This window comes from Prorops nasuta, unplaced genomic scaffold (genome assembly GCF_024137725.1).
Source record: "Prorops nasuta isolate Cenicafe-Biocafe unplaced genomic scaffold, Cenicafe_Pnas_1.2 PNAS00023, whole genome shotgun sequence".
NCBI classification, from domain to species: domain Eukaryota; kingdom Metazoa; phylum Arthropoda; class Insecta; order Hymenoptera; family Bethylidae; genus Prorops; species Prorops nasuta.
Genome location: NW_027116820.1, coordinates 2886114 through 2910162, shown reverse-complemented (window position 1 = coordinate 2910162; position 24049 = coordinate 2886114). Strand labels below are relative to the sequence as shown.

Here is a 24049-nt window from a genome sequence, read left to right as displayed (position 1 = left end):
TATTAAAATTATGAATTCTTATCACAATTACACTTTTATAGGCTTCTCTTATAATATTTACCGACTATTTAAATTATATTTTCAACATTTTATACCCTGAATCACCTTAAAGTCCTTTCACTTTGAAGAATTTGCTTATAGTTTTACCCTTTTTTCCACCTATTCCTTACGCATTACTATCAAAAGCAATTTTACTTTACGACTCTTTATTTGACAAACTAGTATTCTAATTTCCTTTGGTTCATATAAACTAAGAAGTATATCATGAGTGCAATGGAAGCTTCTTTTTTTTAAGTATACAACTTTCAGTTTCATAAATTTATCCAACGTATGCCTCTCACATAACAAATTTTAAAGTTCTTACCATAATAGCACTTTTTGAGGCTTTTCTCATAGTATTCTCTATTTTAATTATTTGGAAATTTAAATTTTGTAGGAAAAGTTAATGATCAGTTATATCTAAGATTAGAAAAAATCAGTTCAATATTAGTTTTTATTGACGTGTTATAATATAATCTTCCTCGACTTCCACAATAACAGCACTCATTATAACTTCCTTGACTTTCACAATAACAATACTCACTACATCAGGATTAACACTTAACAAATTACTGATGGATTTCTTATTTTATGCATTCAAATTTAGAAATGGTCTTTTACTACGTGCTAACTAGTAATTGTAGTTTTACTACATTAAAATATTACGTGCTTTCCTGGTTAATAATGAATGAAATGCTGTCCTTTTCCTTTTCTTTTTGAATTAGCTTTTATATTAAGGGGGGAGCCTCGTGTAATAAGTTTTTAAAATCGGTTTTTTTTCATATATGGATAGTACATAGCCTACAGATATTACCTTTAAAATATTACATTACAATTCGTACTGAGTACATAGTTATAGAGATTTTTGTAGTTGTGCGTCATGCAATAATATTGCTTGCGGAGCGTACTGTTCCCCTAGAAACATTAGCTTTCATTATTTTTATGTACGGTCAAATCTTGTTTTCATACATTGTCTGAGACTATATTTCATATAAGTTTGGTAAAAATATTTGTTACAGTCAACAGTTATCGATCCTGTTATCATCCGTCAGATGAGAGTCCCTTCCTATTGGAAACTTTAAACACGTTTTTCTCAAAACCACTTTTTCCGAATTGGCGTGACGCATAACTCGAAAAGTACTCAACCGATTTAAAAAAAATTTGTTTTGTTTTAAAGGTAATAAAATTTCTCTATAGATGAACCTCAAATTAAAAATATTTTACGAATCAGAGTGTTTAGTAATCTGTTTTAAAGATGAACAAAAAAATGGTCAAAATTAGAATTTATTTTTCACAGTTGATACTTATGTTTAAATTATCATTTATTTTCAATGAAACGAGGTTCATCCAGAGTGGAATATTATTAGGATTGTAGTAAAAAAAGGAAAATATGAATTCTTGGCTTTTTAGGGAAGCTACACGTCACGCCGTTTGAGGATGTTCTTGCGGACACTTTATCATTAAAGCTAAATAACTTTTTTCACAACTCAACTAAAGTAAAAAAAAAGTATGATAATACTTTTGAGAATACATACAATCAACAGCAAAAATAGTGATTCGATTATATATTCCTTTACCCTTGAAAAAAATTCCCAAAATCTGCTCATGTTTCGTGGTTTTACACGAGGCTCCACCCTTAACAGCTTTGCTACCATTTTTTCTTTATTTTGGATCTTCTGGAACCAGGAAAAATCCATAAAGTCACATTCTTTTTTTTTTTCAAATAAAGATTACTTATATAAAAATATACTTATCTGAATCTAGGCCTTCCGAGAATATATTCTATTTATAAATCCTTTGGTAATTAGTTTACCTAATCACTCCAGCACATTTTTTTGAACGTATTAACTTTAATTCTTTAACTGCATAACATTACATATGCTTACTATTCCACATGAATATACCTAACCTATGCAGGGTGTAACAGCAATGATGGTTTTAATTTTAACCACATATTCTTGAAGCTAAACTAAGTCGGAAAGTCAAGCAATATTAATATCTTAAAAGCATCATTGCTGAAATAAATCAATTTTAAACCGATAAATCAGGGCTTTGATTCAACGAAAAAATTATTTTACTTTCACCTTCGTGTCGAAAGTTCCCTATAGAAGAACGATGGAAAAGTTCGTACTTCTCCATCGTTCCGTATTGTTGTACGATCACACATTGTAACGTGCGATTTCGGGGGAGAGGTTTTTGTCATAAATAATTAAGCACATCTATTATTTCGATTAAAATGTACGTATACTATATGTTAACTTGGTGCTTCCTATACAAATCGTAAATAATCTATTTACACTGGCTTTTATCGCCAAGGCCTTTCCCGACCGCCTGTGCGGGAAAATTCACAATAGGACGTCTTGTCGCGAAATTTACAGATAATACCAGATACATAGTGCTTCTCGGCTCATTCGGTCTATTTAATTTCTATTTATCGTAAATTTTGAGCGCCAGGCCTATTGTAAGCCTCCCGAATGGCCTAATTTTCGTCCTACGCACTTTTCTTTTCCGGCTTTTCCGCGATTCTAACCTTTCAGGGCCGCCCGAGTGCCTAGCCCTAAATTAGCCGATTTTCTTCAAGTAACCACACTTCTTACTTACTACGAGTTTCCCTGAAGCAGTGACACACACATGACCGGAGACCGCATCGCAGTAATAATTCTGCTCGCATACCTTAAGGATTTCAGGCAATTAATGCACGAGATAAAACGCCTGCGTTGCCTCTTACGTGCCTCAAAATTATCGTCCTTTTTCCTTGATGATTCCCTTAATAGGGATCTCCGCGTCCGGTGTAGAGACACTAATACAGGTTGCATTCTATTTCTGATATGTGTCATTCAGAATTTTTCGAGATTCCTCTTTTACTTGGGTTTCTGTCGCTACTCCTCCTTAGCGGTTTCTAAGCACCTGTCAGCTCACCGATTTTCTAAGCAATGCGGGCTTCACCGCATGCTCGCGATGGTGCTGTGGTTGTTGCGAAAGGTCGCGCGGCGGAGTCAATCATGCGTCAGGCGCGGAAATTTCAAATTCTTAACGTGACAGGTCCTATCTGAATCTGCCACTTTACAACACACACATTTTTGCAACGACGCCAATTATTAATATTACCTTCTAGTGTCTTATATTCCTGATCCTAGTATTGTATAAAATTTATTTTCTGTCCATTTTGAGGGGATCCTTAAAATCACACCTACTAAGTTGAAAATTTTAAATAATGATACGTCATTATTTGTAGATTAATTTTGAAGCCGTTTCATCTTTTCGGTGATGTGCTATGTGAAATGTTCTATCTAATAAGGTGTAATCAGAAAATAAATATTATATTGTAGGAATTAACCGTCAGAAATATCGAGTAATAATCTGTTTGTAAATACACATATGTAAAGGTTATCCAAGGTTTGGACCTGTAAGCGACCGAGTCAGTTGCCTCCTGGAGCCTAGACGTGGCTGGATGTGTAAAAGTAATGTTGTAATAAAGGGCTTTTATAAGTAAAAATTAAAAGTCTACAATATTAAAAAAGCGATTTGAAGAAAATCTTTGTTCGCTTTTTGAGAATCTTACTGTTCTATTACATAGAGCAGATTGCTACGTTATTGGAAAAGTAAAATGGCTTGAAAATCGGTTTTCACACAAGTAATGCCATAGTCATGTCTCGAAATTTCGGCCAAGCCGAGAACCAGAAAGATCCCTTTAAGAATAAATAGACCTTTTTTCATTTTATGAAAGGACAAGACTAAATATTCAGAATAATTTTTTGTTAATGCCGTAGATTATTATTCATAGTTTTTGCACGCTCTTAGGTACAAAAAGATTCCAGATAAGTTGTTAAATACTTACCCGCGTAGAAAAAAATAGTCTGCCCAAGATGTGGCAATCCAATGGCAAAGCACTGGCAAAAGACTGGCAACCAAACATAAGGCAGTCTTTCACATCACCCATTGCCACGCATGATGCAATATGGGATCCCAGTCTTTTGCCAGTCCTTTGCATTCCTTTGCCATTGGATTGCCACATCTTTACTAGACTATTTTTTTCTACGCGGGTATGAGTACTTTCCTCTTCCTTTCATTATAATTACTATGGTGAATTGGTAAATATTTCATTTAGAATCATGCCATTCTCTAGTCATTATAAACTAGAATTTGACTTAGCAATTGACTAATTTTACTAGTAAGTCTATTCAGACAGGCACTATGCACGAAGCGCTAGAGAAAATTATGGATAATCTATGATATACAGAAAACATTCTTAATTTTGTGGCTTGTCCTTTCGAAGAATGGAGAAAAAAAAGGCTTATTTAACCTTGAAGGAGTCTCTCAAGATCTTCACTCAACATTTCTAGAGAAGACTATGTACTTGAGAATCTATTTTCGGGTTATTTTGTTCTTTCAATAATATAGCAAACTGCTCTATCTGATAAAACAGCAAGATTTTCGAAAGCCAAAAAAAGTAATATTTTTTATAATCGTTTTTTTAATATACTACTTTTTTTTACTAAATATCAAGTAGAATATTTCATACGGCGCATCACCAAAAAATAAAACGGCTTCAAAATTAATCTGCAAATAATGCCGTATCGTTACCCAGAATTTTCAACTTAACATGTGCTTTCGAGGATCCTTTTAAAAATAGGCAGACAAATTTCATAAGTAGCAGGATTAGGAATGTAAGACATCAAGAGGTAACGTTTGATGTTGATTATTGGTATAGTTGCACATGTGTGCGTGTGGCAATACGGAACAATAAAGTACAAACTTCTTTTGCTTTTCGAAAGGGAACTGTTAACGAAAGTGAGAGTAAAGTAATTTTTCCGTTGAATTAAAGCCCTGATTTATCGGTTTAAAATTGATTTATTTCACCAATGATGCTTTTACGGATGTCATAGTATATTACTTTTTTATTTAATTTAGCCTCAAGAATATGTAGTTAAAATTAATAACATCATTGGTGTTACACCCTGCATAATATAAACTTATGTATTTCTTTATTGTATGTACTTATATTACACACAATTATGATTCAAGATATTTAAATTGATATTTTACTAATACATTTTAAATGATTCTAAGGAGCTTAGGGAAAGCATAGTAACTGTAGAGAAAATGTTACGAATGGAGATTTAGGGAATTTCAGAGAAAGCGTGATAAGTTCTTATTTTGACCACTTTCAAAAATGCAACTATTATATCTCACGGTTGGTTTTATCCATTTTAATAGTGTTCGTATCAGATTTTACAGGTGTTTTGAAACATTTTTAAACTGTAGAGAAAATGTAACGATTGGAGATTTAGAGAATTTTAGGGGAAGCGTGACAAGCGTACTAGGGGAAATGTGACAAGTTCTTATTTTCACCACTTTCAAAAATGCAACTATTATATCTCAGGATTCATTTTATCAATTTTAATGTGGTTGGTCTCATTTGATAGGTTTTTTCAAACATTTTTAAATAAAGTTTCGATCGAATTTCTAATTTCCATATTATTTAAGATAAAGCAGTTCAAAAAATTTTTTGATGTTAGGGTGGCAGAAGTTGCTGTATAAGAGAAGATAGCGTCTCGACGATTTTATATATGTTTTATATTTTATTAAATATTTTCATATATTTATGTACTTGTCGTCGAGATTCTACCGTGTCTCGACGACAATGGTTAATTTGCCAATTGCACACCTTATGCAATGAACTATGGCTCTTTTAAGAAAATTGTACAAAAAATTATTTTCTTTGGCAATGCCCGACTTTCCACAAAATCGACCAGAACCATTTTTATTATAAAACTTCTGCCTTGTTAATTCACAGTCTATCTGGACTATTCTATAACTTAATTGTATTTTTTAAAATTAAATTGATCAATATAAATCGCTTGATCGATATTCGACTACTTTCCCCCAATCTTTTTAGCATAGTTAGTTTACCGATATAATGGTGGCTTTACTTTAAGATTCTGGTTTGCAAGCTTTCAAACCTTTGCCATTATTTGTATAATTTATAATATTTGATTGAATTACATCTAATTTTTTGTGTGTTAAATTTGTAGTTTAGTTTATTATGACGCGCATAGTTATTATCATATTTGTTTAAGTTAGCATTACTCCTCGTGTGTACTGCGAATTCATCTTCTCCTGACTTTGCCTCTGTCAATTACTACCTAGGTTCTGAGCTGGCAGCTGTAGGAGATTATATTTATGCATTTGCATGTGTTGTAAGTTATTAAATTTTATCATTTGAAACTAAAGTCTCAATTTGGACCATCCGAATTGGTGCCAACCATACCGTCTTTGCATTATCGTTCAGCGCCTTTTTTCGTTTTTCAAGTACTTAAGCGAAATTTGTATCGCGACCTTCACACTTTTTTAATAGACGCGTTATGAAGTACTTTAGAGTATTAAGCCCTTGTTCGGTGTCCCGTTGGTTACCTTCATCGTGAGCGTATAATAAAACAGATCTTATACAATATTTTGCTGCGTGTGGCGTTTGCTGCCTAACAACACATGCAGCAAAATTTTATAAGAATCCACTCATTGTTTGAATCAGTAAGTGCACCATTTTGGATCTGCTGTTATGAAGTTTGAAACTTTATCATTAAATTTAAATTTAGCGACCTCAACTCAAATATGGGTTTTCATAAAAAAAAAATTTATTTTATGAAATTGATATAAACGATATTAAATTTACTAATTTTAATTTAATACTTTTGTTTTTATATATAGTGTAGCTAGTTTGGGTCTAAACGGACCCACCACTCTGACCTCTCAGCTCATATTAATGTATTGGCTTTGACGTCAAAATGGAAGTATCATTTAAACCCATACTATCTTCACTGATCATACATTTCAATTTAGCGATTTCAAAAACCTTAAGCTACTAAGCTGTAGCGAAATTGTAACAGTTTTACTATGCTTTTATACTATATCGTAATGTAGGTCATACACGTTGAGGTGTTTAATAGATTGATATTTATTTAGTATAAAATAAAGTAAATCATTAATTTATCTGATAGTTATAAGCTTATTTCCAAACATATAATGAACACGTTTATAATATCTTTTAATATAGATCCTTTCATATATGATGTATGTTTAAGTGATATTTATCAAATGTTTTTATAGGAAAAGTTATTTCACTTCTGGTTTAATACATTTTTTGTACGAGATCATATTACATCTGACTATGATACTGTCGAAATACCAGTGGAACGTTCAACAAGGGCATTAAGCTGTGATGGTACAGCAATGGAATTACCAATGGTGATACCTAATATGAAGCCGCGGACAAGTTCATTGGCAAGTCTTGGGTCAATGCCATCTACTCTTGTATTAAGCATCGATAAATATGATTTGGATGATGCACATAAGGATAAACATCATAAACTATATAGTGCTGACTTTAAAGTAAACATTTAGCTATTTAAAAGATCTCATTAATTGTATACAATATTTTATGAAAATAATAAATATATTTCTGTTTAATATAGGTAAGTTTGCTTATGCATCGAATGGGTGGAAATATTTCACCAACTGTGCCAACTACAACGCACAGAACATCAAATAGTGTACAAATTGAAATGAGTGGTCAAGGAACTCCTAGTGAATCCAGTGAAGCGGATAGTAGTGAATGTGACTCTACAGGGGAAGAGGATGGTTGGGAATCGGGTGAGTCCTCTTCATCGCTGGTGGTGAATCGTCATCAAATTACGCACAGCAGTAGCCGTTTACATGTTAATACTCACCAAAGAACTAGCCTCCGAGAAACTGCTAAAACTTTACTTTCACGCGGAGATAAGAGTAGAAGCAGTAGTAGACAGAATACTACCAACGTAAAATGTTCTTCAACGTTCGTACATTCTACTTTGGATGTTTAGCTTATTAAACTATTTTTTATAGTACTTAAAATCAATGATTTTTTCAATTTTTATCATGTTCTACGTTACTTCGCACAATCGGACTTTCACATTTCATAATTTTTCTGAGAAATGAAAGCAATATAATTCTATAAGTTAATTATGAAAACAAGGAATTTTCAGTTTATTCTCAATTTTTAGTCATATTTTATCAATGCATATATTTTTACATCAATCAGTGGATACAAATATATGACTATTTATTCTTTCTGAACATAATTATATTTTTTGTTACCAAACCTTGAAACAAAAACTAAATTAAATTCGACGAGTGATGATTCAATATAATAATTGTAAGAAAGTTAAAGTAGATAGAAAAGGCAAAATAAAGAATAGCTTTTTCAGATACTAAACGTTTTAGCAAATAACATGAGAGAGTTGATAAAATGATTTATTTAATAAAACTTACGTAAATTGTACTTCAGGTAATTTTGCGTAACATTTACCGTAGACAATCGGACATAATTACCTTGAGCAAATTTAAAAATGACAACAATTGTACAAAACGTAGTTTTAGTTAGATTAAAATATGATATTAGCGTATGTTGTATGAAAGATGTTAAATTCTTACTGTAACACTTTATTCAACATTTCATATACATTCGTCTAGTATCATCACTCACAATTTATATTTCATTAAAACTATTCAAAAATATTAGATAGTTGGAAAACTAATAATGTTATCCGTATAATCTCTTACCGTGGCGTCGTTACTACATGTTTATTATTATTTGTTTACTTTGTTTATTGGACTCTGAATTATTTAACAAATCAAACAAAAAATAAATAAAACTATAAAATAAATATTATTATGTAGTTAAATAATGTGCCTGCCTATTTTTATATAAACAGTATTGAGTATTTAAACTCTCTGATTCTTGTATAAAATAATCTTATTCTATAATTCTTTAGGTAAACAACGATATCAAAGTCTGGAATATCTTCTTGCCACATACATACTTGTAAATTTATTTTTATATGTAACAATATTATTCATGACTTCTATAGTTTATTAGTATTTAATATGTATTAAATATTATACGTATATGGTTTTTACTTTAAATTTTATACTTTGGTCTAAAATATGTTTAGATAAATACAATATATTGTTATGTGGCATATTATCTTATATCTTGCTTAGCTAACATTTCTTGTAAAGACTCCTACATTCTTTCGTATTTATCTAATCTTGAGCTCATTTGTACTATTTCATTTATTCTGCATTAAAGATGTTGATGCAATGTAGGTGTTTAATGTTCCTAAAATTTGATGATATACTAAGAATGCCTAAAATCTGAATGTTTTTAAGTTTAACCATAATTTTTCAGAATAATGAAAGGGTTTTCTTTACTTATGTGTAATTTTAAGATAAATTTATTACAGTTTTTTTTATCATAGTGTTAATTTTTTTAACCGTTAACCAAACTTTAAAAATTTTTTAAATGCCTTTTGTACCTCTGTATATATACAAAAATTAATTATGTATATATTGTTACGTATTCGCGTTTATTAATTTTTAAATAAATAACAAAATTTTTATAACGCAACAAATTGAAGAGGGACATATTTATTTTTCAATACAAGATATTTATTCTGTAAAGCGGCTTTTTGGCTATAATTATAAAACTTGCTTATTTGATTACTGTTTGAGCCTTTTTTTATAACTCAACTACAAAACTACGCGATCTTATATTAATCGATATGTTCTAGGGAACCACTCATTAATTATGAATAAAATTAATCTAACACTCACTGATGCAAAATGTTTTTAATTATTTACACATCTTTGAGATCGTAAAATATACATTTTCATGGAAACAATGAAAGTTAATTTTATAATCATCTAAAATCCAATAAAGAAAAAATTTGATAATATTTGAAGATTGCAAATATTATTATTTAGTTAATAAAATCAGGATTTCAGTCTTTTTCAACCCACATTAAGGTAAGGAAAGAAACGATTCAATTTAAACAGTATTGACGTCAGGACGCGCAAATTGAACCAGTTACATTCTACCATATCCACAAGTTAAGGATCTTCATATTCAGAAATAAGCTTCTTCGTAGCTTCATTGTGGTGCAGATATTATTAGGTATATAACTTAACTATCTGGCCATATATTTATTTAATAGTAGTATCAATTTTAATTGGTTTATCTGTCCCGCCATATAGTTTATTTGATTTGTTGTTCTATAGCTTTAAAAATGTGATAACAATTTATGCATTTGTAGAGCTACTGAGATAAGGAGTAGTGACGACAATATCGATTGAAAAGAAGCAGTTGAAGTATCGTCTTCTCTTTACTTTCGAAATCAAGAAAACTAGTGGAGAGAATTATTTTGGAACATAACCAAATCCAAATCATAAAATGAAGTGATGGGATTGAAGAGGAATGATATCTTATTAGTAGTGAAACGATACCAGTGAATTTGTATCACAATAATGTACTGCCACATAGAAAAACCGACTGTATGAGTCATCTTAAGGGGATCCATGACCGAGCAATAATTTGATTCAAGAAAATCTTCTAAACCATTGAAAATATAATTTTTTCACTAAGGAGTAAATTTACCCTATTCTGTGTATTCAGGTGCGCTACAAAATCAGTTTTTCGAAATTCGTAATAAAGAAAACAAAACTAAAACATTTTAAACAATATTTTATTCCTTTTTAATAATTTTCAAAAAGAAAGACTATAGCGTCCTTGGACAAATGTCAACGAGTAATTGCATACCAGTTAATTACAATTAATGATACAGGAAAAAGATTAAATAGGTAACTTGGTTCACCCAATTTTATAATGAACTATTCTTAGCCAGCGCCTAAATAGGACTAATTTTACATAGGATAATACTGTTAATTAGTGACCTTCAAACGTAAACGATGCCCAAGTTTCGAAATAGGACACTAATTGTTTCTAGGCAAAATAAAAACAAAGGTTGGTACCAAACATCGCAGGATTGATTTGTTGTTGTAATTATAACCATTTATTCGCGCGCGCGCCGTTTCAGGGATGTGATAGTCTTAACCAAGCCCACGATCCTGTCCAAGTCTCATTGACAACCTCCAAATATGCTGACCATTACCAGTTGCCCTTCTGCAACTGGCATGGTTGGACCTATTCTCAATTTTTTGTCCAAACAGCCACTTCGCTGTATATATGCATTGATCCATGTGATAATATACACGATCACGGAGTTCAAAGGGGCCCCAGGATCGGACACTGAAGTCTACAGGACATAATTTCAAAACCTATTTACGTGTTTCTAAATCTTTACAATACCAATATAAAGGAAATACTCTTAAAAATTTGGAAGGAATTCTTGACTGACTAATTCAGCTCTTATATGAAAAAAATTATACTTTTTTTTATTTTTAAAAAAACCAGGTTTTAGCACCATTATGCGCAATAAACTAAATATTTGTGTAAATGGGAAAATTGTTTGTTCCCTATATTTTATATTTTCTCAATTCAAGCTATATCTTAATCGAGCGACTCAAGCTCTATTCTCAAGTTTATCTTCCAAACTACTAGGAATATGAACTTTTTTGTACAGACTAAATTTATTCTTTTGCCTCTGCTAAAGGGTGCTACAAAGTCAGTTTCTCAAAATTATCAAAAAAAATGTCATACAAATTATAAATACTTATATTTTTATTGCTTATAATAATATTGAAAATAAACTTTGTAGCGCTCTACAGAAGATTTGTATGAGTAAATTGAGACCAATAAGAAACAAATATACATAAAAATGTGAAAGATTGTTTTGAAAAACTAATTTAGTTAGTGAAAAACAAATTTTAAACTGTTTTGTCGACGGTGAAGTTTCAAAGTGCGTTAGACAAGGACAGGTCTATCAGCTCTTTTGTATTAGACGGGGTATATGTCCTTATTTAACGCACTTTGAAACTTCACCGTCGACAAAACATTTTAAAATTTGTTTTTCACCAACTAAATTAGTTTTTCAAAACAATCTTTCACATTTTTAGGTATATTTGTTTCTTGTTGGTCTCAATTTACTCATACAACTATTCTTTAGAGCACTACAAAAATGATTTTTCAATATTATTATGGGCAACAAAAATACAAGTATATATAATTTTTATGAAATTTTTTTAATGATTTTGAGAGACCGAATTTGTAGCGCCCTTCAGCACAGTGAAAAGAGTAAATTTAGTCTATACAAAAAAAGTTCATATTCCTAATAGTTTAGAAGATGACCTTGAATAAAATTTGAGTCGCTCAAAGCATACCTTTAGGGGGGGGGGGGGGCGGGAAATATATATAGAAGCTTCAAAAATGGATTATTTTCTATTTATTTGTTTGTATAAAAAAACGATCCTACATGTTCGAAATTAATACATATATACATATAATAGTATATATCTTTATCTAATAAAAGCTCGTTTTTTTAATACAAAGGAGCTGACTTATTTGTGCATTTTTATGATGGCCCAACACCCGCTTCTCAAAACTATGTAAATTACTAATATTACAATTATTAATTCTAAATTAAAAAAAAAATATGTAAGTTTTTTATTTACATCTATTATTTCTATATAAATCTACGAAATTTAATAACACTTTAAATTTAGAAAAGTTATACGATATTAAATAAAAAGTATTAATTTTTATTCTTTTATTATTATTTTTATTGCATAAAAGTAGTGTGTTTTTAAATATGAATATGTAAAAACAATTAGGTTTATACAGAAGATAATATTATAAAGCATAGCTGAAATTTCATGAAAATCGGTTGAATAGTTTTTAAATGATAGCTTACACAAATTTTAAAAAAGTACGTTTTGAGAAAAAAGGGCTTTAAAGTTTCAATCTCTCACGTATTTGGGTGCCGCAAAGCGTTAGTATTATTCGCGCAGTGCGACACGGCAACACGTATAAGGCTATAATTTCTTAGATTTTTTGAATTATACTTTTAAACTTTAGTAAATAGTTTTAAAGATAAATTCTAAACTATTTATGAATAGAAAAATAATATAATTTTTGAAGCTTTTACATGTATTTTCCCCCTTAAGCTTATGTTTGGAAATTCTCACACGCATATTCCTTGGACCGTTTCCTATCTAAGAGTTATCTTTTCTGTACACAGTATCATCATTTATTGGATTCGTACTTTTGAACAGCTGATGAAATAAAAAAATACATTTGTTCGAGATTGGGAGGAGCAGAAAATGTTGCGAAGTAGATTTCGCATTTCTCAGTTATATCTCCCATCTCTATTGCGCTCACAATAGACGGATAGACCGACAGCGTCTAGCCGCTCTATCTGTCCCTCTCTCCGCGGCGCGCTTGCGCGTCTTCTGGCCCTAGCGCATCGCGGCCGGGAAGCGACACTACTTGCGCGCTTGGCCACTAGGTGGCCAGCGCCCGCAGCAGCTCTCTCGCTGGCAAGATTAGTGTCGCGTAATTATATAGATGGGTCCTTGATAAGGACCCATCGCACCTCAGCCTTGCTAGACCGCTGCTTTTGACAGCAGCAACAGCAGCATCTTTTGACGCCTCCACGGCTTTTTTTGACGCCTCCACGGCAGCGCCTCCACCAGGCCATTCAAGAGCGCCTCCACCGGCGAACTCATTGGGTACCATACTTTGGTAAGTATCACCCAACCACCTACCGCCTACCAAGAGGGGACTACCCCTCTGCGGCAATATCCTCCCTCCTAAGGGAAATTTCTCCGGGGACTGCCCGGGAGAAGTTAACCCTCTCCTTCCCCTCCACACTGCCTCCGAGGACTACCTCGGACCCAGTGTTCCGACCCTCAAGTCCAGGGCTCTCGATAGAGTCGGGTAGCGGGAGGGGTAGCATTCACCCTAGGGGTGGGGTGGCTTGTAGCCACTATAGCTCTAGGAGAAGTAGGCCGAGGGGTAAGGGGACTTCCCCTTCCCTAAAACCACTTCTCCCATTTCGCTTCCTCCCGTGGCTGGGGATTTTACTGGGGAATACTCCAGGGAAAATTGCCCAGTCCGGGAGCTTCTAAGTCCGCGTTCCTTTCTGGGGAATTCTGTTTTCTGGGGTTCTAGGGAATCTTCGTAGACCGAAATTCCCTAGAAGTTGACGAGAGCAAATTCCCTAGAAAATCGATCATCAGTCTAGCGGTTCTTTTGTAAATATTGTAAAATTTTGTACATTTTATTTATTTAAATAAAAACTCCTTTTACCTCTTATCTTTGGCTTTGAATATTTTATTCTAGAACAAGACCTTCCCTTCTGACCACAGGTTCGGAGCCTACTTGGGACATTGTTTCGCACAAATTTTTGGTCCTTCGAGCCGGATATCCGGCAAAAAACGTTCGAAGTGCATCAGTGTTCTTGAGTGGGCATTCCGGACTGTGTTTTGGATTGTGGTTTGTTCTGGAATAGAGTTTCAAAATGGCTAGCGCAGGGGAATTATTAGAAGCAATCATTTACGTGCCCATGATTCGGGATGAATTCGTTCGGTTGGTCGTTAACATCAAGAAGCGTGGAGTGCACAATTTCACCCTTCCCTTCTTGGAGGATAGGCTAGCAGCCTTAGAGAAGTGGCTTAACGTGTTGCGTAAAACTCACGTTAAGATCACTACTCACACTAAACCGGCCGAATTAGCTAAAATGGAGTACGTAACCGATAATTGGTATCAAGCGGCCCTTGATGCCCATAGTGACGCGGAAGAATTCATCCTAGGACATCTAGATGAACTTCGACCCAATCAGGGTATGTCGGCATCAGGTCCCACTGCGCCTTCAGGCGAAATAAACCACATTAGGATTCCAGTTATTGATTTACCGAAGTTTTCCGGGGATTATTTAGAATGGAACAACTTTTATGAGACGTTCCGTTCCATTGTTCACGACAAAGTGTATGTCTCGTTTCGGGACAAGTTCCATTATCTAAAATCCTGTTTGCAAGGAGAAGCAGCTACGGTCATTAAATCTTTAGCGATCACTTCCGAGAACTATGAGATAGCATGGGACACTCTGGTAGCTCGGTACACTGACAAACGGATGATCACGGATACGTTCTTAGATCAAATCTCGCAAGTACCCACGCTTCGGGGTGACAATTTTAAGCTTCTGAAAGAAGTTAGGGACTCAGTTACGGTTGCTCTCAACGCCCTTAAAACTGGGATACGGCGTCGATCAATGGGATCCCATAATTGTTCATTCGCTGAAGAACAAACTGGATGACACCCTTCGTTTAGCCTGGGAAATGTATCTGGGAAGCAGCAAGGATTATCCCTCGTTCATTCAATTCTCTGAGTTTCTAACGCGTCATATTAAATCCTTGAAATCATTAGGTAACAAACCTAAGATTTCCAAAAAGGAATCGGGGAGATCCTTGAAGTCACACGCTACTAGCGTGAATAGTACCGGTTGCGCTCACTGTGGTAGTAACCATCTCTTGTATCAGTGCAAGGACTACCTTGCATTGACCCCTCAGGCCCGTTCAAAGTTCGCATTTTCACAGAATCTTTGCATCAACTGTCTGAGGCCCGGGCATAGTTGCTCCAATTGCTCTTCTTCGTCACAATGCAGGAAATGTAGTAAAATGCATCATACTTTATTACATTTTGACAAATCCGGCACCGGGGGGAGCAAGGCACGGGGGTCTACCCCCGCGGTCAACTCCTCTTCCGAGCCAGAACCCTCTAGCTCGAATACTACAACACATCTTAGTGTTTCCGACACCCGATCAGTGCTATTGGCCACCTTTTCTGCCAGAATCGACGCTCATGACGGTTCTCGTATTATAGTCCGCGGTTTAGTTGACACGGGCTCCGAAACTTCCTTTATTTCGGAAAATCTAGCTCAGCAACTACGGGTATCACGAAAACGTGTCAACGCAACCATTCATGGCGTCTCTCTGAATTCGGCTCAAAACGTTCGAGCAGAGGTACAGATTACGCTTCATTCTCTATCACGACACGGTGTCTCGTTGGACGTAACTGCATTGATCTTACCAAGGATTACTCAGTATATGCCTCCGACTTATTCTCCGTCGTCCTTTCCAGCACTTAGCAAAATTGATCTGGCTGATAACTTCGCTTCAACCAGGGCTCCAATTGATGTGCTCATTGGTGCAGACTATCTTGCAGCATTGATGGAAGGCCCGTACATGCATTCTCCTGATCATACGTTGCTTGCTCAGCGGACTATTTTCGGGTGGATCGTTTCGGGGGTCGTACCCAAGAATGGTCGCTCTCATAGTGTCACGGTGCATCATTGCTTTGAGGTAGAAAAAACTCTTCGCGACTTCTGGGAACTGGAAGAAGTCCCGGAAGTCAAACCCATGTCCACAGAGGACTCCCTCTGTGAACAACATTTTGTGAACACGGTATCACGCACCTCTTCAGGTCGTTTTGTCGTTGCTTTACCTTTTTGATCCGACATCGAGAAGCACAGCTTAGGTTCTTCCTCTCGGGTAGCAGAGAAAACCTTAACACGAATACTTCGGCGATTGGAAACCTCTCCAGAACTAGCTGAAAGTTATTCTCAATTCTTACAGGAGTATCAAGTGTTAGGACATATGTCTCCTGTTCCTTTGAACTCTGATTTTCGCGTCTTTCTGCCTCATCATGCAGTTTTTAAGACCGAGAACCAGAAAACAATGATTCGCGTTGTATTCAACGCATCTTCTAAAACCTCTACTGGCGTATCGCTTAACGACACGATATTCATTGGACCCAAGCTCCAGCAGGACATTACGCGGATCCTAATGAATTGGCGTGCCTTTCGATATGTTGGCGTGACGGACATTGTTAAAATGTTCCGACAGATTCTTGTGCGTGTTGAGGACCGCAAGTATCAGAACATTTTATGGAAGACTGATTCCGGTGAGCTTCAGGCTTTCGAACTCAACACGGTGACCTACGGTACGGGACCGGCACCTTTCTTATCCTCGCGAGTTTTGCGCGAATTAGCTTCCACGGACGGGGCTGACTTCCCTCTCGCGCAGGATGTTTTGTTAAATTCTACATACGTAGATGATTTACTTTTCGGGGCTCATGACTTAAAACAACTCAGTTCGGTCAGGGAACAACTCATCGCTCTACTAGCGAAAGGGGGCTTCTCCTTGAGCAAATGGGCATTCAATCAGCCGGGGACTTCCCCGCTTGAACCTACCGAGCTGCACTCTTTCTTTGAGGATCCTGCTGGGTCAAGTAAAGTCTTGGGTATATATTGGGATCACGGGGATGATAGCTTTCGCTTCCGTGTTTCTCCTTCGTCTATTGGTGTACTAACCAAACGCATCCTCTTATCAGAGAATGCTAAGATCTTTGATCCCTTGGGATGGATCTCTCCTATAGTCATCACTTTAAAGCAGTTAATGCAATCCACCTGGTTACTCAAACTCTCTTGGGATGAAGAGATTCCTGAGCCTGTTCAGTCCAAGTGGCTCAAGTGCTATGAGCAGCTCTGCGACTTACAGGCTTTGAGTATTCCACGGTGGACTGGACAATCCCTTACTACTAGAAAACGCGAATTAATCGGATTCTGCGACGCCTCAGAGCTGGCCTACGGTGCAGTCGCTTACGAACGTCTCACGGATGAGAACGGTCATTTTTCGGTACATTTAGTAATGTCCAAAACAAAGGTCGCGCCGATTAAGACCACTTCAATACCTCGGTTGGAGTTGGTTGCAGCCGCACTTCTAGTCAAGTTATTGGTTCACGTCAAGACAAGCTTGGTCGGGAGTTGTGATGCGATTCGGTGTTACTTGGATTCATAGGTCGCGTTAGCTTGGATAGCAAAGCAACCCGTCCATTGGAAGACGTTTGTGGCCAATCGCGTTTCGTACGTTCAAACGCATTTACCGGAAGCTAGCTGGCATTATGTACCCACTAAGTTGAATCTTGCAGACTTGTGCTCAAGAGGAACCAGTGTTCAACAGTTATCAGAGGACTCACTTTGGTGGCATGGGCCTGCTTTTCTCCGTGAGCACACCGCAAAACCTGTTCAGGTCTTTGAAACCGAGGAAGAAAGTCGGAAGGTAGCGTTAACCGCTCAACTAGACACAACTGAGTGTTGGTTTTTTGATCAGTTTTCGTCTTGGTCTAAACTGGTCCGAGTTATGGCCTATGTTCTTCGATTTGTCCAGCGGACCAGGAAAACCGGCCAATGGGAGGACTCCCTCCTGTCTGCATCGGAAATTCGCAGTTCGATTGAAGCCTTGGTAAAGGTTGTTCAACGAACACACTTCGCGAGCGAAATCTCAGCCTTGAATCATGGGTTACGTTTACCGTCGCGGTCAAAGCTTCTTTCCTTACATCCGGTCATTGATTCACAAGGAATCTTAAGAATAGGGGGGCGGCTTCGGAACGCCGAAATTTCTGAACAAATGAAACACCCCATTATTTTACCGGATTGTCACTTAACTGCCATACTCATTAGGCAAACCCACCTAGAGACACTTCACGGGGGACTCCAATTAACCTTGTCCACGTTGCGACAAAGGTTTTGGGTCGTGAATGCGCGAAATCTAGTAAAATCATGTGTTCATAAATGCATCACGTGTGTTCGCGAACGCGCTAAACTCGGTAACCAACTCATGGGTTCACTTCCTGCCGCTCGGGTTTCTCGCAGTTTCACTTCTGAACACACCGGAGTAGACTATGCCGGGCCCTTTTCGGTGAAATTACATCACGGTCGTAATGCAAAAGCCATAAAATGCTACGTGGCCGTGTTCGTATGTCTATCTACCCGTGCTGTTCACTTGGAACTCGTCTCTCGACTGGATACCGAGGCCTTCCTCGCCGCGCTGTCTCGTTTTATCTCTCGTCGTGGAAAACCCGCCGTCATGTACTCAGACAACGGCCTCAACTTTCAAGGAGCGGACGCAGAACTCAAACGCGCCTACCAATGCGCTGTAGAAGCCGCCCGCGCTCGGAAAACCGATTCTTTCGGCGAAATCGAGTGGAAATTCATTCCGGTCGCCACTCCTCACTGGGGCGGTCTTTGGGAGAGTGCGGTAAAAAGTATGAAGCACCACCTAAAGCGCTCCCTCGGAGTCTTCGTGCCAAATTTCGAAGAAATGACCACCCTGCTGACCAAGATTGAGGCCTGCCTCAACTCACGGCCTATTTCGCGGTTACATGATGATCCTGAGTCGTTGGATGTACTCACTCCGGGGCATTTCTTGTCAGGTCGGGCGTTAAATTCTCCACCGGAATTTTCCACATTGGATTTACGCGAATCATCATTAAATCGTTGGCAAACCGTGACTAGAATCACCGAGACATTCTGGAAGAAGTGGTCTTCCGAATACCTACACACGTTGCAGAATAGGCCAAAATGGCAGAACACTAACTCGGAATTTGGTGAAGGAGATCTGGTACTGATCAAAGTACCCAACAACCCCCCGCGCATGTGGACCTTGGGGCGGATTCTCAAACTAGTCCCTGGTGTAGATGGGGTAGCTCGCGTAGCTATACTTAAAACCGCGAAAAAAGAGATCCAACGGAGTCTCTCGCAACTTTGTAAACTCCCTTCTTAGCCCTAGCTTTGGGGTCGCATCAGGGTCTATCTTTACCCTGCCTTACGGCATCCTGGGACTCGTCAGGTCGCTTAACTTTCTCCTTCTTGGCTTCCTGGGATTCTTCAGGTTGTCTATTCTCTTTCCTGGTTTCCTGGGACTCTTCAGGTTAGCACCTCCTCTCTCGGGCGTCCTGGAACTCTTCAGGTCGTCCTGTTTCCTGTTCCAAACCTTCAGGAACACTTATGATCTCCGCCATGTCTTTTCTTCCAAAACTCCAAAAATACTTACTGAGTCTTCGTACTCATCATTTACCTTTTTGGTGCAGTGAGATTTGATCATGGCGGATTATCCCTGGGCTCACCTATTGGGCATCGGATATGAGGACGAGGGGGATGATGTCCTCGAGTTACATGCCCCCCGGGAGGAGTCTGAATTTCGGCGGCTTTTCGCCATATTCTCCCGGAGGGGCAAAAGGAGACGCCGGCACCGCCACCACCTCCAACCCCAGCAGCACGACCGCGGACGAGACGGCGGAGGCCCGTCATCGCCTCAAAGAAGAGCATTGCCTCGGCAAACTGGTCTGGGAAAGTCCTCGACGATCCCAGCGCCAGGGAGCTCGAGCGCAATGCTCAAAAAATCAGAGTCCGGGCATTCGGGCAGGAGATAGAGGTGCCCCTCTATACGGCCCTGAAGTTGCGCCGCTGGAAGGCCTGGGCTCCGCAGGGCAAAATAACCCTGCGGTGGTCGCCGGCCCTAGAGCTTCATTCAGCGAAGCTGCATATGAAGCTGAAAAAATAGTCGTCTCGTCCCTATCTGTTTTATATCTTTTATTTTATTTTTTTTTTGTAAATAAATTTGTTTTAAACTGAGTAAATTTCTTCTTCCTTGTCTTGACGCTATCGCGTCAACGGGGGGAGTTTGTTCGAGATTGGGAGGAGCAGAAAATGTTGCGAAGTAGATTCCGCATTTCTCTGTTATATCTCCCATCTCTATTGCGCTCACAATAGACGGATAGACCGACAGCGTCTAGCCGCTCTATCTGTCCCTCTCTCCGCGGCGCGCTTGCGCGTCTTCTGGCCCTGGCGCTTCGCGGCCGCGAAGCGACACTACTTGCGCACTTGGCCACTAGGTGGCCAGCGCCCGCAGCAGCTCTCTCGCTGGCAAGATTAGTGTCGCGTGATTATATAGATGGATCCTTGATAAGGACCCATCGCTCCTCAGCCTTGCTCGACCGCTGCTTTTGACAGCAGCAACAGCAGCATCTTTTGACGCCTCCACGGCAGCGCCTCCATCAGGCCATTCAAGAGCGCCTCCACCGGCGAACTCATTGGGTACCATACTTTGGTAAGTATCACCCAACCACCCACCGCCTACCAAGAGGGGACTACCCCTCTGCGGCAATATCCTCCCTCCTAAGGGAAATTTCTCCGGGGACTGCCCGGGAGAAGTTAACCCTCTCCTTCCCTTCCACACTGCCTCCGAGGACTACCTCGGACCCAGTGTTCCGACCCTCAAGTCCAGGGCTCTCGATAGAGTCGGGTAGCGGGAGGGGTAGCTTTCACCCTAGGGGTTGGGGTGGCTTGTAGCCACTATAGCTCTAGGAGAAGTAGGCCAAGGGGTAAGGGGACTTCCCCTTCCCTAAAACTACTTCTCCTATTTCGCTTCCTCCCGTGGCTGGGGATTTTACTGGGGAATACTCCAGGGAAAATTGCCCAGTCCGGGAGCTTCTAAGTCCGCGTTCCTTTCTGAGGAATTCTGTTTTCTGGGGTTCTAGGGAATCTTCATAGACCGAAATTCCCTAGAAGTTGACGAGAGCAAATTCCCTAGAAAGTCGATCATCAGTCTAGCGGTTCTTTTGTAAATATTGTAAAATTTTGTACATTTTATTTATTTAAATAAAAACTCCTTTTACCTCTTATCTTTGGCTTTGAATATTTTATTCTAGAACAAGACCTTCCCTTCTGACCACATGTTCGGAGCCAACTTGGGACATTGTTTCGCACAACATTGATGAATTCATTGCACTAAAATTATCCTTTTTTTTCATTATAAGATCCGCAAATAACATGAAGGTTAATAAAAATGTATTAAGAGACACGATAGTGTCTCGACGGTGCATATATACATATACCTGCCAATACTATACCAGATTGATTTATGGAAATTTCAGTTAAATTCATTGCGTATTTCTTTAGCCTGTACAGCCAATATCAGAGATGAAGCGTAAATTGCTGCAGAAGCATAGGCCAGAGAACCACAAATTAGTTTTAGCTGAAATGTTTGTGCGCACACGCGTGTGTGTGTGCATACACGAATCAATTTGGCACTGTGACGGTTCCCGTCACAAAGGGGGCGAAATTTATTAGAATTAGGCAAGCTGTTTCGATAAACCGTACCAGCGTCGAATCGTGATAATTAGAATTACGTAATTTATTAGTTAGTCGGAAATGATAGGTTGGCAAGTGTTTGATTAGGGAAATATAGTTAGAAATAGTTAAGCTATTATGGAGTATAGCGGTAATATGTTGAGAAAAACGAGTGAGCGTTAGGTACAACGATGTATAAACAAATCGGAGTTAGTAATGTAATGTGGGATAGTAAATAAACAAGGCGTAGAAGGGGGCCGGAAGTAATATGCTGGGTCAGTTAAGTGACAGTTTCACAATAGGAAGGTCGGAAAACTGAAGAATTTGTGCGGAGGTTACGGAAAATTGAAGTGTTATCCGACAAGTCTATAAAGGGGATGCATTGAGCGACTCAAACACTCATTCAAATTTATCTTCCAAACTATTAGGAATATGAACTTTTTTGTAGAGATTAAATTTACTCTTTTGACTGTACTGAAGCGCGTTACAAACTCGGTTTCTCAAAATCATAAAAAATAATTTTCATAACAATTTTGAATACTTTTAATTTTGTTGGTCATAATAATATTGAAAATTAGGCCTTGTAGCGCGCTAAAGAAAAGTTCTATGACTAATTTGAGACCAAGAAGAAACAAATATACCTAAAAATGTGGAATATTTTTTTGAAAAACTAAATTAGCTATTGAAAGACAAGTTTTACACTGTTTTACCGACGGAGAAGTTTCACAGTGCGTTAGACAAGGACAGGCCTATTAGCTCTCTCGCTTTAGAAGGGGTACCCACTCTCTCCCCACCATTCCCTGCTAAACAAACCAACTCTCCTACACACAACAAGATAACTGGCTAACACTGCCTGTCGGTGTAAATCCATAGCGGAATGGAAGAACAAATAATTATTTGTAGATTTCAGGGTTAGGTTTTCGCAAATCCGGCGTTGTACCGCCCTTCCATATCATCTCCGACAACTACTAAAAATTTCTCAAATAATTTTATCCTTTACAAGTCTAAAAAAACTTGAATTAGTTGACGAATGCACGACTCGTAGCAGCCGACGCTGATGCGCTACACAACTTAGCGACCAGCGTCGGCTGCTAGGAATCACGCTTTCGTCAACTAATTCAAGTTTGTTGAGACTTTAGATGACAAAATATTTTGAAAATTTTACTGTAGCCTCCCGAAATGATATGGAAGAGCGGTACAACGCCGGATATGCGAAAACCTAACCCTGAATTCTACAAATAATTATTTGTTCTTCCATTCCGCTATGGATTTACACCGACAGGCAGTGTTAGCCAGTGATCTTGTTGTGTGTAGGAGAGTTGGTTTGTTTAGCAGGGAATGGTGGGGAGAGAGTGGGTACCCCTTCTAAAGCGAGAGAGCTAATAGGCCTGTCCTTGTCTAACGCACTGTGAAACTTCTCCGTCGGTAAAACAGTGTAAAACTTGTCTTTCAATAGCTAATTTAGTTTTTCAAAAAAATATTCCACATTTTTAGGTATATTTGTTTCTTCTTGGTCTCAAATTAGTCATAGAACTTTTCTTTAGCGCGCTACAAGGCCTAATTTTCAATATTATTATGACCAACAAAATTACAAGTATTCATAATTTTTATGAAAATTATTTTTTTTAATTTTGAGAAACCGAGTTTGTAACGCGCTTCAGTACAATCAAAAGAGTAAATTTAATCTCTACAAAAAAGTTCATATTCCTAATAATTTGGAAGATAAATTTGAATGAGTGTTTGAGTCGCTCAATGCATCCCCTTAATTACTATCGCGTTTGTTTGATCCGAGCCAAACCGTCTGAGGAAAAAAGCATGCCCGGAGAAAGAGCTCCTAACATCTAAGCGAATGGAAAAGCTGTCAAGAAAATAATATCTAGAATAATTGATGACCGATGGAATTCTGATATCGGCGCTTCCATCACCTCAATAATCATGCAATAAGTATGAAGAAATTGGAACAATCACCTAATTGGCTAACAGACGTTAAAATAATCGTTTGACAGCATCATAAGCAAGACCAGAACATTAGCTGTCAAAGTCTAGCTTGTTCGTGAACAAGAACTCAAGGGAGCGAGAAAAGAAGTTGGTGGCACCTTCTTGCGACACCACGGCCGAATTATAACGCTGAGTCCGTCTCAGGGACAATTGAGATATAATGCGCCGCTCAACTGCGCATCGCTAGAAGAAAGATTGCACTATTTGATCTAAAATTGTATTAATTAGTGCTGTCGATCGATTGTAAAATCGTATTTGTTATTAACGAACGT

At 37.7% G+C, this 24049-nt stretch overlaps 2 protein-coding genes across 4 annotated transcripts in view; both read left to right on the top strand.

Moving 5' to 3' along the window:
• Pten (phosphatase and tensin-like protein) overlaps positions 1-9688 on the top strand; it is a 126150-nt gene extending 116462 nt beyond the window's left edge. For all 3 annotated transcript variants that reach the window (XM_066740436.1, XM_066740437.1, XM_066740439.1), the window contains 2 exons: positions 7147-7428; positions 7512-9688. In XM_066740436.1, the coding sequence (XP_066596533.1) occupies positions 7147-7428; positions 7512-7898 (669 nt within the window). In that variant the 3' untranslated portion in view covers positions 7899-9688. The remainder of the gene's footprint in view (positions 1-7146; positions 7429-7511) is intronic.
• Positions 9689-17265: 7577 nt separating this feature from the next.
• Positions 17266-17667, top strand: LOC136781595 (uncharacterized). The gene has a single exon (XM_066740489.1). The coding sequence runs from the start codon at positions 17266-17268 to the stop codon at positions 17665-17667; it is 402 nt and encodes a 133-aa protein (XP_066596586.1).
• Positions 17668-24049: the final 6382 nt, after the last annotated feature.